This window comes from Pipra filicauda, unplaced genomic scaffold, assembly GCF_003945595.2.
Source record: "Pipra filicauda isolate LSUMZ 115617 unplaced genomic scaffold, ASM394559v2 scaffold71_size5581439_pilon, whole genome shotgun sequence".
Lineage (NCBI taxonomy): Eukaryota > Metazoa > Chordata > Aves > Passeriformes > Pipridae > Pipra > Pipra filicauda.
In genome coordinates, this window is record NW_024104887.1 from 466,188 (window position 1) to 483,729 (window position 17,542).

A 17,542-nucleotide genomic window follows, 5' to 3' on the forward strand; every position below is an offset into this window, starting at 1 on the left:
CAGACATCGTGACAAGAAAGGGTAAATATGAGCTGGACCAGGAGAAAACCTACTGTAACCAGAATCATGGTGTCCTTTAAGGCTGTTTCAGTCCTCAGGGCAGCCCAGGCTCTAGAGTGACACAATACCTGCTCTTTCTGATCCCCATCTTACCACCTCACATCGCTTGCACAAATAACAGAACAAGATCCGGTCACAAACATCTGAGACACTGACACACAACAGTACAACACTGCTGGCATCTCATTCTCTACACAGCTTTCTAAGAGGGCAGCGATGCTGTAGCCTGAATAACAGTGCACAGTGGCTTCTAAAAACAAAATATCTTGAAAGTGTTGATTTTTATGAAGGAGAACGTGCAACACGGACACTGATTTCATTGTTAGATTGTCCTCTATGTCAGTAGCCCTGATGCTGCTATCACAGAATTATTTGTATTGTGCAAATGAACAAAGTATGTGCTGTTATTTTACATATTCCTTGGAATTTAGTTTACATTGTAGTTCATGACAGTATTTCATTCTCCTGCTCTTAAAAATACATTTTGTTGCATAAATACATTTTTTAAAATAAAACAGGCAGTTTGCAACACCCAGATATCAAAGATTTTAGTTCCAACTACCTGCATGAAGACATGTAATACTGTGCAAACCCACAATATCACAAATACATGCATGAGTGACTAATAAAACAGAGCTTAAGCCACTCAAAGTGCCCACAGCTCTGTCCATCTACATGTGCAATCACGTGAACAGATCCAAATGCATGTATTGTGCACAGCTGCATCTAGATCAATCCGGTGACATCCATATATAATCCCCATGTTTGATTCTTGTTTTGGCGTTGTGAGAAGGCCACGTGGGAAAACCAGCACAAACATTGGTGCAGACCCCTTTGCACTGTGTGCAGGTCTCTGCTTTGGCACTTTGCCTCTTTCTTAAGTTCAAGGCCAAATTTTGCTCTTGGTAGCACTAAGCAAATCTCCCAGAAGCTTGTAGATAGTTCACAAGGCATCAAATACATCTGTAAATAACTCAGAAGAGTATCAATCTGCATTATCCTTTTGATGGGTTTCCAATGGGATGCAGTAGCTGAGCCAGGCCGATGACTCTATGATGCTGGTAGGCGAACACCATCCTCTGTCTCCCCATTTGGCTTTGCACCTGTTTTTGACTAGATCCAACTCAGTATGTCGGCAGAAAATTATATGACTTCCCCCTTTTTTTGCTGTGTTTTCTGCTGGGCTACTGAATTGAAATCACTCCCTGAAGAGCTCTAACACCAGGTAAAAGAAAGGTGAGTGGCACAAAAAAAAAGAAAGGAAAAAGAAAGGAGAAAAGCAAGCCCCCTTTTGGAGCCAGCTACCCCCAGCTCCAGGAAATCACAGTCTTACAGCTGGGCAAAAGCTCAGCTTTTACTTCAGAGTATGATGTAGCCAGGAATGCAGCCAGCCACCTGCAGTGCCTCACTGCAGCCACCACACCCAACTGTGGCCTGTGCTGGACAGGGGCAGGACGGTGCTTTGCCAGCTGCCCTTGATTTCATGGTCAAAGGTACTCAGCATCAAGAGCCATGGTAGGAGACCCCAGTCCTTCATTTAGGCAGAGGGGAATGCTGGTAAGAGTTGGCAGCAACAGCCCCTGGCCATGTTGCTCTGTCTTAGCACCATGGAAGCTGCACACCGTTGTCATGAGCTTGCAATTTGCTGCTGGAACAGGTGTGATACCCTCAGTTGGAGTACTGGAAGATAATTACAAGCAACTAGTTGTCCCCTGTCAGCTAAGCTGCAGCACCTATGACATCTACTCTTCTACACGTATGAGACAAAACCACAAGAGTGGTTTAAATTCTAAGTCTCCCTCCCAATGAGTTAACAACCTTTCAGGGTCTTAATACAAATGGTAATTAAATAAGCTGTGGTCACTCAATTCCTTGTAACTGTCCACAAATGAAGACTGAATATATGTTGCATTACATGCCCTTAAAAGCTAATACATTTATTTTTGGACTATAATACTACTTGAGTATCATATCCTGGCCATATATGTTTAACTTCTTTAACAAGCAGTCTATGTGGAGCTGCCCCATCCAAATCTGCCAGGCAATCTGCAATCAGCACTAATCGTAAATTGGAATTACAAGACATACCACAAAGCAGAAAAAACTTCTCCTATAATCACAGAATCACAGAATGGGTCAGGTTGGAAGAGACCACAGCGGGTCACCTGGTTCAACCTGCCTGCTCAAGCAGGGCCATCCTAGAGCACATAGCACAGAATTGTGCCCAGATAGTTCTTGGGCATCTCCAGTGAGGGAGAGCCCACAACCTCTCTGGGCAATCTGTCCCAGTGTGTGGTCAGAGAGATACTCCAGCCCCTTAATCATCTTTGTTGTCCTCCATTGGACCTGCTCCAGGAGTACTGAGGAGCCCAGAACTGGACACAGCACTCCAGGTCAGGCCTCACCAGGGCTGAGCAGGGGAGCTGGATCACCTCCCTCAACCTGCTGGCAATACTCTTCCTATTGCTCCCTAAGATACCACTGGCCTATTTGGCCACAAGGACACACTACTGGCTCATGGACACCTACATGTCCACCAGGACCCCCAGGTCCTTCTCCACAGAGTTGCTTTCCAGCAGGTCATCCCCCAGCCTGTGCTGGTGTGTAGGGTTATTCTTCCCCAGGTGAGGACCTTGTCTTTGCCTTGGTTGAAGTTCAGACAGTTCATCTCTGCCCATCTCTCCAGCCTGTTGAGATCCTTCAGAAGGGCTGCACAGTGAGGTCTCTCAGCACTCATGGATGTATTCCATTAGGGCCCATGGACTTTGGACGTCAAGTTTGATTAGGTGTTCTCTGACCCAATCCTCCCTGACTTCCAACATTCCTTTACCCTGGTATCCTGGGTTAGAGATTCCTGAGGGCTGGTCTTGTCAGTCAGTGAAGACCAACACGAAGGTGGTGTTCAGTAACTTGTGTCCTCTGTTATCAAGGTGACCCCTCTATTTATTAACGAGCCCTCATTATCCTTAGTTTTCCTTTTGTTTTTGATTTATTTGAAGAAGCCATTCAAGCCATCGAAATCCTTGGCCAGATTCAATTCCAGTTGGGCCTCGGCCTTCCTTGTGATAATATCAAGACTATCACAATAAGCACAGATACTCCACAGCTTATCCCCCAAACAGACAAGAAAAGGCTGCTGATGTGCCCTTCTAAGTCAAGGGCATCAGAGACATTGCCTCACCCAGTGCATGTCCTGGACATCAGCACAAACCATCCTAATACTCTGGTAATCAACAACTTCGGCAGCATGTGGAATTACAAAGTCATAGGAAATGCTTCTTATGACCTTCCTGTTCAAGACTCAACAGTGCCAGTCTTCTTTCTTCTGAGGTCTGTGTTGGGGCTGAATTTCAGCACTGATGTGAAGTAGCACTTCAAAGGTCTGCTTGTAGCATAGCCCATGCACAGCCTGTGATCTGCTCCTCGGAGTGAAGTGGGGCTGTTGGGCAGGGGAGGAGAGGTGGGAAGTGGAGATCTGCTGTTCCACCAAGGCCAGCTGATGCCCATCCCCATATTGCAGAACAGGAAAGGAAATGTAGGGAAGTGGGTCATATCCTGCAATAGCTGCCACTGGAAGTGTTGAGATGAGTGCCAATGGGGGAGAAACAGAGACCAGACTTTCCTAGAGGCAGGCTCCGTGGTTGAACTCTCACCTGGCACCCCTAGAGAGCTCCTTGGCATGGGATTTTCTGCACTCCAGCGCATATTAAGCAGCTGCATGAGTCCTCAGTGGAAAACAGCACAGAAATTCCACAGAGAGCAGCACAGGCCTTGCAAAACTATTTTTATCTGTATCACATTAAAAGCACTGCTGTGGAAAGGCAAGGCAGTGCAAACAGCAATCAGATGTCTCACCTCATCTGGAAACTGGACAGCTGTCCTTCACCTTAAGCCTTTTTGTGCTTCTGTCTCCTTTACATACAAGTCAGAGTTGCCATGGCACTGAAAATCGCGGACACAGCTTGCAGTCACTTCAGTAGTGCCATAATTTGGTCTCAAATTCCAAAACCAAGTTACAAAATGATGGCTCTGCAATATGAGTGACTGCTTGTGCCCACCAGTCCACTGCTACCCTACAGCCCCGAGAGACAGTGACCAGTAAATGGGAGGCTGTAGAGCTGGGGGTTACACTGCCATGGCATGCCGAGACTCCAGGACAGCTGGCATATAGGAAGCCCAGACTTTGTACCAGCCCTGCTACATGTGGAGAACAAAGAGATAAGAGCCAGGTTGTGTCACCCGCACAAAGCTTCCTGGGAGGACAGATACTTATTATAGTGGAAATCTCTGCACTTAAGACTTTCCAGTGGCACATCTGCTACCTATTTCATCCCCAGATCAGACCTTCAGTAAGGCTTAAGTGAGGTGCAGACATTCTGCCGCTTCCCTCACACACAGGAACATTTCATCCTAGCAACACAGAAAAGAGGTTTTAGGTGCCAGGTGGGTTATTTCTATTTGCTACTTTTGTTTCACCTTTTCTTTGGAATTAGTGATGATTAAAGTCATTGCACAGTTGCAGATCTAAAGAATATGAAGGATATGCAGGAATGTGAAGAAATAAAGACAAACAAACATAAAGAAACACAACAATTAAGAATCTCAAAACAAGAAAACCCCTCAGTAATAGTTTGATCCAACACCCAGGGGAAGTCAGCTGAGGCTGACTCAATTTCATTGACTTCAGCAGGCAGATCACCCCAGCAGACTTGTCTAAAGCCTCATCATAGCCCTAGCACATCCTTGTGGAACTTAAACTTAAGCTTAATTACTTGAAAAGTACCATTCATAATTTTAAAGGTCAAGAATTATAATCATTCATTGAAATAGTGAATTTGTTAGTATTTTGCCCATACTTGGAGAATAACAATCATATTGCAAAGTCAGATGTTGGAACAGCAGCACTCATTATTTCAAGGCTTTAAGGACCAAATTCTGCCTTCAGATTCATATGCACATTTTACATTGTCTGCAATGGAAATAGATGATGTGTAGCCAATTTAAATCTGTATTTCAGCTCTTAAAACTAGCCAGCTTTTAAATTCTCTATAAAATTTTTTAATTCCGTAGAAATTATTGTCCCACTCTCTTTTGTTTGGCGGATTTCAAATGATGGCTAAAGACATATTTGATGCGATTTTTCTGTACAGTTTGGGATAAGACTGCAGATTTTTCTGCACTGTTGCATTTCCTAGAATACTGAAAGACTGCTCTGAGTCAATAGATTTTATGTTATGTACACACAGTGACAAAATACTAACAACCTATGCCTAGAGAGATAAAATTATGTGTATGACAGTGGTTTTGTCATTATACTTTTGCATATTGTTGAGATCAACACTTTTTAGTCTAGAAACTAGCAACATTTCTGATCCAAAAAAAAAATCAACAAAAACAAAAGTTAAAAATAGCTTTTAGCTGACTTCAGGATTTTTTTAGCACAAATGAGTCTCAGAAAACATAATAAAAAACAAACAAAAAATGCTGTAAATGGTTTTGTGAACTTACATTGATGTATTTCTTATTTCTTGGTCTTGCTGATCAAGAATAAGCCAGCAGGTAAAAAGCAGCAGCCAGTGTAAAGTCTGTCTCCTCCACAGTGGGAGGCCATGTTAAAATACCAGGTTGAAAAAATGCTTTGAAACAGAATTGCTACGTAAGCCTCTCTGGGGATTTACACTCACTAATATATGTATGTTAAAAATGGTATTTTCAGAGGGTATTTTCAGTCTATCTTGTGTTGCCTGAGAACCATTTTTATCCTTTTAAAATCTGCATTTATATTAGAATCCATAAGTACCTTTCATTTTTGTATTAACACTATAAATACTATGTTAGTAATACTAAACTATTTCTGTTGACTTATTTGCAAAAAGAAAAATATATTATATATTTATATATTCTTATAAAGTGATTTAACACTGGAGAGAGGGCTATGGGGGGGAATAGTGTACAATCACAGTTGATGTGTATTATTGAGCACAAATTCAATGTTTGAAACAAAAAGGAAAAGAAAAAAGTGTTCAGGTCATATCCCTCTTTCAGGCCGTGTCAGATGAAGAGTCATAGGATGCTGACACTATGAAGTTGCCAGTATTAGAGTGGCTTGCCATGGACTGGGCCGCCTGCTGGCTCAAGTTATTGCAGATCAGCACCAGCTGGTTGCTCTGTGCTTCTGAGAGGGTGCTACAGCTCTGGTAGACACTGAAGTTGGTCTTCCGGCCGGGGATGTTGCCTTTCTCACACATCGTCTTTACCATCTTGGCAAGCTTGTTTTTCCCGAGGGCTTGGCAGTTGTACCAGTGAAGCGCGGCCAAGTTGACGACGGGTTTGATGGACAGGTAAAAAGGTGCATCCTCGTAGCGCATGGCCGGAGGGCGCCTCTGGGCATACTCCTTGTAGTCCTGCACGGGGCAGGTCTGGGGGGAGTGCTGTGTGGCATACACCCGGGAGTCCGTCCCACCTCTCTTGCTCTTGGCACTGACGTCTCCGTTGTCTGGCCCCATCCACTCCAGGTACTCCAACCCAGTCTCTGTCACCCGCAGCCGGATGTCTCCCCACTTGAGGGTAGACCCGTGGAAACCCGTGCAGTGTCCAAAGGCCTTAGTGTTGTTTAGCCACACTAGGTTCAGCAGCCCCTCAGGATTGTACCGGCTCAATAAGCCTCTTTTGCGCAGGATAAGCTCATCAGCAAAGGTGAGCTTCATGGATTTGTGTGGCTTGTTTCCTTTTCCTTTACACCTCAGCTCTATCTGCTTTTGCTTTAGAGCTTCCTGGGACCTCTTGAACTCCTTATCCCTCGTAATACTGTATCCATACCTGTGCTCTTTGAGATACCGCTCCAGTCCACACTGATAGTTGGCCAGACTGTTTGGCTCATATTCAGACCCATCCTTTTGTCTGGCATCCACAAAGAAGGAAGCAAGGTAGGCATCAAGCTCTTTGCAGGGAATGACATAGATCTCACGGGTCTCAGAGGGGTACTTGGAGATGAGGAACTCTCGGAAATTGCGGAGAGCTGTCTGCGTGCTGCGAATGGTCTTCTCATTCTGCTCTCTGCTGAGCTCTGCTGCTCTCTCATCCTGGTCTGGAAGAAGAAGAATGGGACAGACAAAAGAAAGCAAAAGCAGTGAGTTTGTGTGATGTGCTTTTCCCCTAAACAAATCTCCTTAAAAAGGGAAAAAAATTAAAATCAATTTCACAAAGAGCACTGGAAAACATCTTTACATACCTGTCACATGTCTGAAAAGCCAACTTCAGTTTCACAAATGATGTACTAGAGTATGATATGGAACTAAAGTGAGTTCCTCATGACACTGGGGCACAGTTTTGTGCATGGAGATTTGTTGAAAACATTGAGATTACAGGTACTCTGCTTTTTAGAACAAATGCAAGGCAGAAGGATTTTCTCTAGATCCCAATGCTGCGTGCACGGCTCAGTCTCAGTAATAAACATATTCTGAATTGTTTCATTTGTGAAACCAGAGGTTGTACTGGTTTCATTTTGTTTTCTACAAAAAAATACTAAAGCATTGTATTTATGACAGTAATATTTATCTTTAATCAGGCACATTTTTAAAGAGCTAAATAAATATAGCCAGAAATGTACAGTACAAAATAATGCAGCACATCCTAACAAAGGTGTTGACAGGTTAAATTACTACAGAGCCATGTGCAATTCACAAATGGACAAGAATAAAAAAACATAGTTAATATGTTTACATCCAAAGATATGGATCAAACACATGATTATATAGGCTCTCTGTGTAATCAAACTGTACCTTGACAGTGGAATTACAGTCGTGACAATTTCTTTTCATTTTGCAGAAAAATCAAATTCTGGAAACAGCTTGATATTGCTCTCTACGGCTATACTCAAAGATCCTTATAATCAATGGCATCAAAACACAATATTCAGATGCTACCACTGTGATAGGTGTTACTGACAGCTGATTTTCTGGCTGATCATAAAATAAGATAAAAAGGAAAAGCCTTTAAGTATAAGTGATGTGTGTTCTTAAGGACTGTTTTCTTGGCATAAGGAAAATATCTGTTTGTACAAGGATGCAGCTTACAAGCACACAGGTGGAACTGTCACTCAATGTGATAAACTTTCATGGTTTTAGAAAAGTAACAGCAAATGCAAAGAAGGAAAAATCCAGTTATTCTACTTAAAAAAGCAAGTTCTTTTTTGTTCTGTTTTGTTGCAAAACCCAAACATTTTGGTGTCCTGTTAACAGTGCCATAGTAACACTCACCAGGTGTTTCCCACCCAAGATACACACCGCAAAGCAGTTTATGAGACCAAGTTAAGTTCCCATTGCCTCTCCGTCATTCAGGCCAAGCTTATGTCAGGCCGTGTAGCACACCCATGGCTTTGCACCAGGGCTCAGACACTTGCTCCTCATCTTCCCTTCGAGCCTCTTAACAGAGGAGGAGGCAGCAGAGAAAGGAAAGTAGCCCATTCTCCCTCCCTAGCCCACCTGCAGTGTTTCATGTGGCGCAGAAACATTGGTGCATGCTGGACAGCTTCTCCTCCCACCCATCTACAGACTGACTCTCAAGAAAGTTCACCCCATCACCTCCATACTACACCTGCAGAGAGAGGCATGGAGAGTGACTTGCCCTAGGACTTCCCAGCAGAACAGAAACGGGTCCTGTGTCTTCACTGCAAAGCGTCTGCCACACCCAGAGCACTTAGGGAAACCTGCTGAGAGGGGTCCTCAAATCCTCTGCAAAGCACAGAAAAGTAAGCATCTGCTTTGGGGGCTTCAGCAGACATGAAAAAATGCTGCCACAGAGCACAGAGCTTGATCTGTGCTCAAGGGGGAAAAGAAAGGCCACCAGCCTGATTCAGAAACTCGTTTTAATACTGATGTCAGCATCAAAAAGACCTCCTAGCATCCTGTAGTGAAGTCATGCTTTAGGCAATGTACAGAATAGGTCCTTTTAATACAGCTAGATGCAGGCTGGAAACAAAGAGACAACCCTCTTTAAAGCTCCAAACCAAACATTTAATCTAGTATGTTGTTCACTGCACCCACCACCACTTATAGAACTGTGTAAGTAATCAGTGCTTTGACTGACAGCCCACATGTTAAGTACTATTTCAATATAAACACCACATATAATGGCTCAGTTTTATACATGTCATCAATCACTACTTCTTAGAGGATAGCCTGTCACAACACAGCAGTGACACCCAGTCAGTCATTTATGTTACAGCATCTTTCCTTAATCTGCAAAGGAAATTGCCCTATCTGCAGCTAACAGCTATAAAACCCAAGCTGAATTAAAGATCTCCCCAAGTTACATGAGTGAAACAGAAACACTGTATTCCTGCAGTGCTGTGGTGTGGTGTGTGTTACTCCACAAGGTAGGTGGAAAATGCAAAAAATAATGGGGTCAGCTTCTCATGCAGCTACATCAGGAGAGTTCTACCTCTACTTTGGCTCTGAATCCAGGTTGCAATGGTAGCAGTGGATTATTCTCTTCCTATGAGACCACTCAAGTATTGGTGATGTGTCATAGCATGGTACAAATGCAGGGAGTTTCCAGTGTAACAGTTCTCAGACATTTGCTTTGTCTCACTTTGCTGCATCTTGCTGAATAGAGACCAGAAGTTCTTTTGTAATTTTTTTTAATGTGCTGTGGACCTGGTGGAAACTACTGAAAACATTGGTGAGGATCTACATTAGTTCCTTGACTACTGCAAACATAAACCTGTGGACCTCCACTGTTCACCATCAACTGTATCATCAACTCTTCAGTTTGTATGGGTTCCAAAACTGGGTAAAAGCATAAAAAACAAGTCACAAAGCCCTCCTCAATGCAAGGGAACACCTCTGTATCAGAAAGGCCTGAGCTGAAAATTGATAGGAGACAGGAGAATGGGGAGGTGTTATATATGCTTGCACCTTTCTTATAGATCTTCTGTAGGTGTCTGTTGCTAGGCTTTAGGAATACTCTCAGCTAGTAAGATGGTCAGAACCAACCAACCAAAAATAATTGTTATCATTGATCTACCAAGACACGCTATTCTTAATTCCTTTTCCTTGTCATAGTGCACCCTTTGGAGCTGGTAGTGCTGTTACCTGTTTTACAGACTACAGCAGAAACATGAAAAAATAAATTGACTTGGAGATGCATTTCCTGAGGTCCTGCCCCCTCAGCTGCATCACTGCACAAAGGACCTGGTTGGAGCTTTTGTGTTTCCTATCTGATCCCACATCAGAGTATCATTTCCAAGAAAACCAGAATGTGGTAGAAAAAGCCAGTATAACCCACCCTACTGTGGGACCCAGGGTAAACTTCCAACTTTGAATTTCAAAATGTGCCAAGTATTTAAGATGTTCCAGTTTAAACGAAGACAAAGAGATAGTGACCTGGAGAGATTAAACAGACAACCCAGTGGGAGCCAAGTGTTCCAGGATAGCTCATAACCATCAGATGGTCTCTCCCACAGAGAAACAGCTGTTTTCTGATCTTTTCATAATCTGATCTTAATGCAGCCAAGACTTAATATTATCAGCAGTTATCAAACTCAGGGTTGTTTTATTCAGCTCGCACACATACATACACTTGGATTCCCTGAAAAGGACATATCTGTAATTATATATGGTGGGGGAAAGGCTCTTGCTTTCATGACAGACAGATGCAGATTATTAATGTTCAGAGAAGATTTGTAAGAATAGTGGGAGTCACAAACCTGAGTTATTATTGCAAACAGTCTTAAACTCTGTGGGTTGTAAGCACTGAGATTTCACAGACATACATTAAAAGTCAGGTGGGTTTTTTGGTGGTAATCACATCTCTAGCCAAAGTCTTCTCTACCAAATTTGTGTCCAGATTAGAAAAATGCTTCTGCAGCAGGCCTGCCTCCACCAAAATGCTTTCATTCAAGTGAAAAAGCCTAGTTAATCACACACAAAGCACTACATATCTCCATATCACTACACATACTTAGCTGGAGCTAAGTACTCCCCAGACTTTGCAGGTTGGCTGTTGCCCCTGTTCTGCAATTATTGGAAAGCGGCAATAGCCAGCCTCTGGGACATGGCCACATGCAGCCCACTAAAAAAGTTCAAGTAAACCACAGCCTGCTCCTACCTTTCTTTACTCCTGTCTCCTCCTGTTTCAAGAGACTGTCAGCAGGCAAACGACTCTCGAGTCTACAGTCACAGTGAGCAGAGGTCACGCTGTTGTGCAAGGGAGGTTTGGTCAAGTCACAGAGGGGAAAAGCTGTGTGACCCTCTGACAAACATGCCCTCCTGGAAGCAGTGCTACTGCTTCCCTGTCAGAACCAGCTGAATGCCACCGTCATACCACGGCATCCTTGAGTATCAGTACTCTTTCTTGCATGCAAAACCTAGAAAGCCAACAGCTGTTTATCACCATATCACAGGAATAACCCAGTGAAGGCCATTCTCCTGCCTTACTGCCAAAAGTGAGAGTGAGGGTAAGAGTAGAAGGTCTCCCCAGAAGAAGTGCCTCTAAGCATTTGTAGAAACATCATGAGACTGAGAGACAAGGAGAACTAAACATTTGGAGAATGACATTTCTGGCACTTCTACTGTCTGGTACAGACTAACTTCCTTGGGGCAACTCCTGCACACATGCAGCAGTCACAGGCTTAAGTCACAAATATGCATATTTTAATGTTATTATTTCAAACCCAACAATAACCAATTCACTAGGAAGTCCTAAGGCCAAATAAAGCACTTCCTGTGCCATAATAATTTTAAGCTTAAGCTTGGTGAGTCAGAGTCAAAAGAGGGGGGAAAACTCTGTGACTGGATGGACACTTTCATTAGTTTTTGACATCTAACAGCTTCAAAGCTCTGAAGGATAACAGGATCTAACCTTGTCAAATGCAGATTGCTGAAGTAGAAGAAAGTGTTTCTGCATTTTTCTTGAATTGCTGCCCTACCTATCTGATGTTGTTACTAAATTCTTTAAACTGTTTAACGGTTAAATTTCCCTGTTTCCACTACATTAAATCAAGCTCTGTGTAGTTTAACATTTTCAGAAAAGGCTTTCACCAGCATGTAAAATCTGTAGTATGAGAAAAATTTATTTATTAATATCCACATGGGTTTTGACAAAAAAAATTACACTTCTATTCAGCTGACCTCCTCCAAAAAAATTATCAGCAAAGCGTTTTATTACTCTAAAATTAAAAAGCTTTAGATCTGTCAGAGAAAAAAAGACACAGATTGCAAGCAAATGAGCATGGGAATATTCATTCATCGGTCTCCATGAAGTTGAGTCACTAGAACAAAGTTTAGTCACCTGTATATTTTTTTGCAAGGTATACAATGGTCTGACAAGTGGATGCTCTCTCAGATATTAGCGCTGGTTTCCAGTTTGCATTCACTTTCACTACTTTCTTCCTACAACAGCTTGAAAAGATATGAGATGCAACTTGGCTGCTGGCAAAGCCAACAGTAAAATACACATTTAATGGGACTACTGCATGATCTTCACATGTCAGGAAATTTGTAGCTATGACAAGCAAATAAGAATTTATCTCCTCCTATGAAGACTGATTGGATCACCCTTTTTAGGCAGTGGATACTGGAAATCACCAGTGAACACAGCAAAACAGCAGCGCTCTTGGGACTTCGATTTCTACAAGGCTTCCTTCCTTCTCCACCTGACTGTACACGAGCCATTGCAGCACAAAGATTCTAAAAATGCATTTTCTAAATAAAAAATGTTTTCATTTGTTCAAAGTATGATTTCCACTTCATCTAGTTGTCTGGTTTTGGTTTCATCAGGGACAGTGGAAAAGAGAAGTGCTGAATGCCATCTTTACCTCGCATTTGACTTCTTCCACTGAACACTTACAGTGGCATCTCCAGGGCATGAGGCCACGCAATTTCCTATCTCCTTTCAAAGCTGCTCTGAGATGCACTACCATAAATTGCTGCAATGCAAAATGGGATTTATTTCTTCTGTGCCTTACACAGATTCCATCTCCATTTGTCAGGAACAAATATACCAAGTCCAGCTCTCCCAGGCTTGCCCAATGCTGCAGCATTGCACAGCAGGACACTACAGCTGCTCCCTGAGGCACACTATGGAGAACAGCAGAAACAAAAGGTATTTTGCAAGAGTACAGAAGAAATTCATATATCTGGTACTTAGGTGATACACAGGCATAATATACTCAGCTCACAGCTAGACTGGAGTCTGTCATTTTAGCTGCCCTGTTTCAGGTCAGCCACCTGGATTATAACCTAGCCTGCAACCACCTTCAGGTCTACCTGCCCTGCCTCATTCCTCTCTTATGTCCATAGCTATTACCTTTAAAGGAGGGTTATAAAAACAAATTATTTGGACCTTTATATAATTGACATTCAGAGACTCAACTCTTCATAGAGGTGGAGGATATAAAAGTTGCACTTAGAGTTTTCAATACTGCAAACCCAAAAATATTAGAAAACTTTAAAAAAATGTAAAACCCCATGTGCTTCAAAATAACTGCCTAAACTTTCTTCAAAAATGTTCACTTCTAAAACATAATTGCTTTTTTTCAGAGCTCAGGTTAAATAAATCAGATAGTTTGGTGAAATTGAAGTGCTGTTGGAGCTCATAAGTGGCAAAACATTACCTAGAATGTGAAGCTAATGTCAGCTTTATGTGGAGCATGCATCTTTGCATTCAGCCATATAATGTTCTCATAGTTTCCATACAATTCATGGCTAACACCATTAGAAAACTCAAAGTACTGGTTTCAGTTTAAGACTAAAGAAAAGAGAATTTTTTTGCCAATTATTTTCTTCAGGTTACATATTTAACTCTAGAAAATAAAATTCTTTTTTTACCCAGGACTTTTTGGCAATATAGAGAAATGTTGCCCTTTCAAAGTATGTTAGTTACTTTCATGCTCTGTGGCAGAAGGAATTCAAGGAATGATTGTGATTGCCTAACCTACCCTCTGAACTAGAAGCTGGATGATGCATGGCAGAAGTGATGCACTCGTTTTCCAAAAGGACTTGGCTTGGCACCACTCCAGAAAGTGTTGTATACACATCCTCAGCAGAGTATCGGTTTTTCTTCCAAATAAGTTTCCAATCCAAAAAGCATATTAAAAGTGCATTCTGGACTGGAGTCCTTGTATCTAAGTATATGCTTCTGTAGTAGTGTAGCAATAAACTGGACTAAGTCATTATATGTTTTGAAGGTGGAAGAGGGGCACAACTGAACAACATTCATGTGCATACAATGACTTGATTCATAAGCTGCTAAGAGAAAATAACAAGAAGAAAAACAAAAATGCGGAGAGAAAAAACCCGTAAAGATCTGAGACACACCTCCTTTGTTGAACTAAGCTTATAATTTAAAAATTATACAGATTTTCATGGCAAACCCCCATGTCTTACATAACCAAGCTAAGTGCTTCAATTTTCAGAAAGGTGTTCACCTTTACTCATTCAGAGAAACCCAGTTTTGCAGACGTGTATACAGATCTCAGAAGCACTGATTGCTCAGCTAACAGTTTAACTTGTGGGCTGGTTTGCACAAAATAACAAGTATAAATTTATATGGCATTTTGGAAAATTTGGTACAGTGGAATTTTGTGCCTCTCTGCAAGCCCTGTGGAAGAAGAATGAGAAATTGGGCCCAAGCATGCATCCCCTTACAGTTTAGTCTTCTCTAAGGAGAACGTAAATGTAGAACATGTAAAACATTCCACCCCACATCACCAGAGGCTTAGCATGTTCTCAGCTACAGCCTACCACCAGTTTTAATGTCATTGCATGTAAGAAATAACTTTAATAAGCGTATTTGAGAAAGCAATGCGAGAGATCTTGAAGGGATAAGCCAGGGCTATGACGTTTGCTGGCTTTTGATTCACTTTAGACAGCAGCTGAGCAGCAGAGCTGGGAAATAGGGAGGGAAATAAAGATGTGGGGGAGAGAAGAGAAAATAAGAACAAAGGATGTGAAAAAAACATAACACTGAAGAGAGAGATTAAAACCAGATGAAGATCCTCATCATCTGAAATCTAATTTATATCAGTGTTTCAAATGAGCAAGTCTAACTGGGGCAGCAAGCAGAGAAACAAAGAAAAGGAGAATGTAATAAATATTTTATTACATTAATCATAATAAGCTGCACTTTAAGTCTTGGCCAAAGAGTATCCTTAAATCAAGCTGAGAATATGAGCAGACTCAAGAGCATGAGGACCACATGACTGTAATTAACATAATAAATCATACTGTGAACTTTCTACACAAGCTGACAGTACTTGGTTGATATATTGCTTATTAGAGACTGCAGACATTTTTTTCTCTATTTTATTAAAGTGTCATTGGTAGTGAATCAAAAGCTACCCTTCTCTGTTCTGGCTGAACTATCTATTGCAGGTGTAAGAGCATCTGTTGACAGCTCGTGCCATTTACTTCCGGGAACAGATAGCAGCACACACATCCCAAAGAACTGCATTTCAGTATATTTTCTCTCATCCCCATCTTTAATTTAGCAAAGTACTCCAACTGACTTGTTACTGACCTTGCAGTTTTATTTCTGAAATTCTCTGTTGGTGATTTCGCCCAGCCAGACCTTTCCTTTCACTCCATAATCTCCAGTCAGAGTGAAGCGGCTATGAAGGGCACAAACTCTATGAAGAGCTGTCATGGGTTAAGATTGGCCCCCCCGAGAGTTCGGGGGGGGAGCTCAGAGGTGACTGGGTGCCAGGGCAGTGTTCCCTGGAGAGACAATCACCATCCATGTTGTTCGCTTCTGCTCAAAATCATATATCACAGCACCGGAAGCTGTTGGCAGTTCTGCTGTTGGCGTCTGCCAGGCCAGGGGGTGGCTGGGCTCCTTCTTTCCCCCTCCGGGGGGGAAGGGGAGCCCTGTGGCCCCCAACTCTGCCTAGGCCAGAGTTAGAGGCAGCATTTGGAGCGTGTGCTGTGAAGGAAGAGATTCACAGCACCTGAGAGGTAAGGGAGGAGGCTAGGCCCTCTTCTCCCCCCCTGCAGCTGCGGGACGCTCGGGACAGTGTATAGCTGGACCGAACTCTGCCTCTGGCCAAGGCTACGGGGCTTTTTCCTCCCCCACTGCATTTAGGCTGGTGGGGGGTGGATTTTAAGTCTCAGCATTTAAGCTGAGCCAAGAGACAGGCCAGAGGAGGAGGCCTGACGCTTGGGAGAAGAATCCCAGGTGAAACTGGAGAAAGGCCAAGAGCTTGGGAGTTGCCCCGCCAAAGCTGACCGGGGGCAGCCGAGAACTGACTCGGAGGACACTTGATAAGCTGAACTACACTGCAGCAGCCTACAGACCGAGATATGAGACCGAGAGGGAGAGATCATACAACAGAAATGACACAGACTGAGGAGAACAGACTCAAAGCTACTTTCTTGGACTTCGTGAGAAGAAAAACTGCAATAAACAGCTGAAGGTTGGTTATGGAGTGTTCAGGGGCCCAGAACATTCCCACGAGAGAGACTGCGTTACCCAGCAGCCTGAAAAGGCTTCTCCTGGACTAAAGTTAAAGGGAGGGGCTTAAAAGGACTGATAGAAATGTAATATATATATATAGTTACCTTTAGTTTGTATAGTATTTATTTGTGTAAATAAATGTATATACTTCCCCCTTCCCCTATAGAAGCCTCTGGCCTGACAGTTTCTCTCCAGTGTTAGGAAAAATTGTGGGAAGGGGTGGGGGGAAGCCTGGAAATTGGATTTTGGACTTCTAATGTGGCTCAAACTACCACAAGAGCTCACAATTTACAACCTTGTGCTAAACTGATTTCCATGCACACTTTTAAAACATCTATTTCCTTTGCCTTCACTGGGTCAGAAAGCAGTATTGAGGACCAGTTCTTTACACAGTTCTCCAGAGAGGATGAAGTTCAACACTTCAAGTGAAACAGCTTCTAAGGCGGACTTTTAGCCTGCTTTTCTGTTTGGAGCCTGTGCTGAGAGTACTCTCCTAATCACACTCCAGAAAAAAAAATGATGACTTTGAACTTTACTTTAACCTTTGCAAACACAACTCTCATCATATTAGAAAGGGATGGAAGTTCAAAGATGCAAAGGTCTTACAAGGTTGGGGGAGACTCAACAAGCTGGGAATACGTCCCAGCTTGCAGAAAGACCACAGGCCCCAGGCATTAGATACTCTGCTAGGCAGCTGCTCACACACCCTGGCAGACCAAAGTGCACACACATGATTAGCCATGGCACGTCCAAGCATTTGCCAGGACAAGGAGTCCCAAGAGGTGCAGGAACAGCTGGAAATTCTACACAGAGAGGAGACAAACCTATAAGAAAAGCATATTTATCAGGAACTAGACTGTTGTTCATGGCACAACTGATTTATTTCTGTCCTTGAATAAATGTTTAAAATTAATTTATCATAGTTTCATTGAGTAAATATTTAGCCACATTTTGCAGCTCTACTTGAATAAAGCCTCCTTAAATAAAATGAGGAGTTTCAAATGTTTTCTAGCTACTCAGAGAGCATATA

General features: G+C 42.6%; 1 protein-coding gene across 1 annotated transcript in view; it reads right to left on the minus strand.

Moving 5' to 3' along the window:
• Positions 1 to 5,271: 5,271 nt before the first annotated feature.
• Positions 5,272 to 17,542, minus strand: part of KIAA1958 (KIAA1958 ortholog) — a 50,973-nt gene continuing 38,702 nt past the window's right edge. Inside the window, exon 3 of the mRNA XM_027710276.2 lies at positions 5,272 to 7,147. Within this exon, the coding sequence (XP_027566077.1) occupies positions 6,102 to 7,147 (1,046 nt within the window). The 3' untranslated portion in view covers positions 5,272 to 6,101. The remainder of the gene's footprint in view (positions 7,148 to 17,542) is intronic.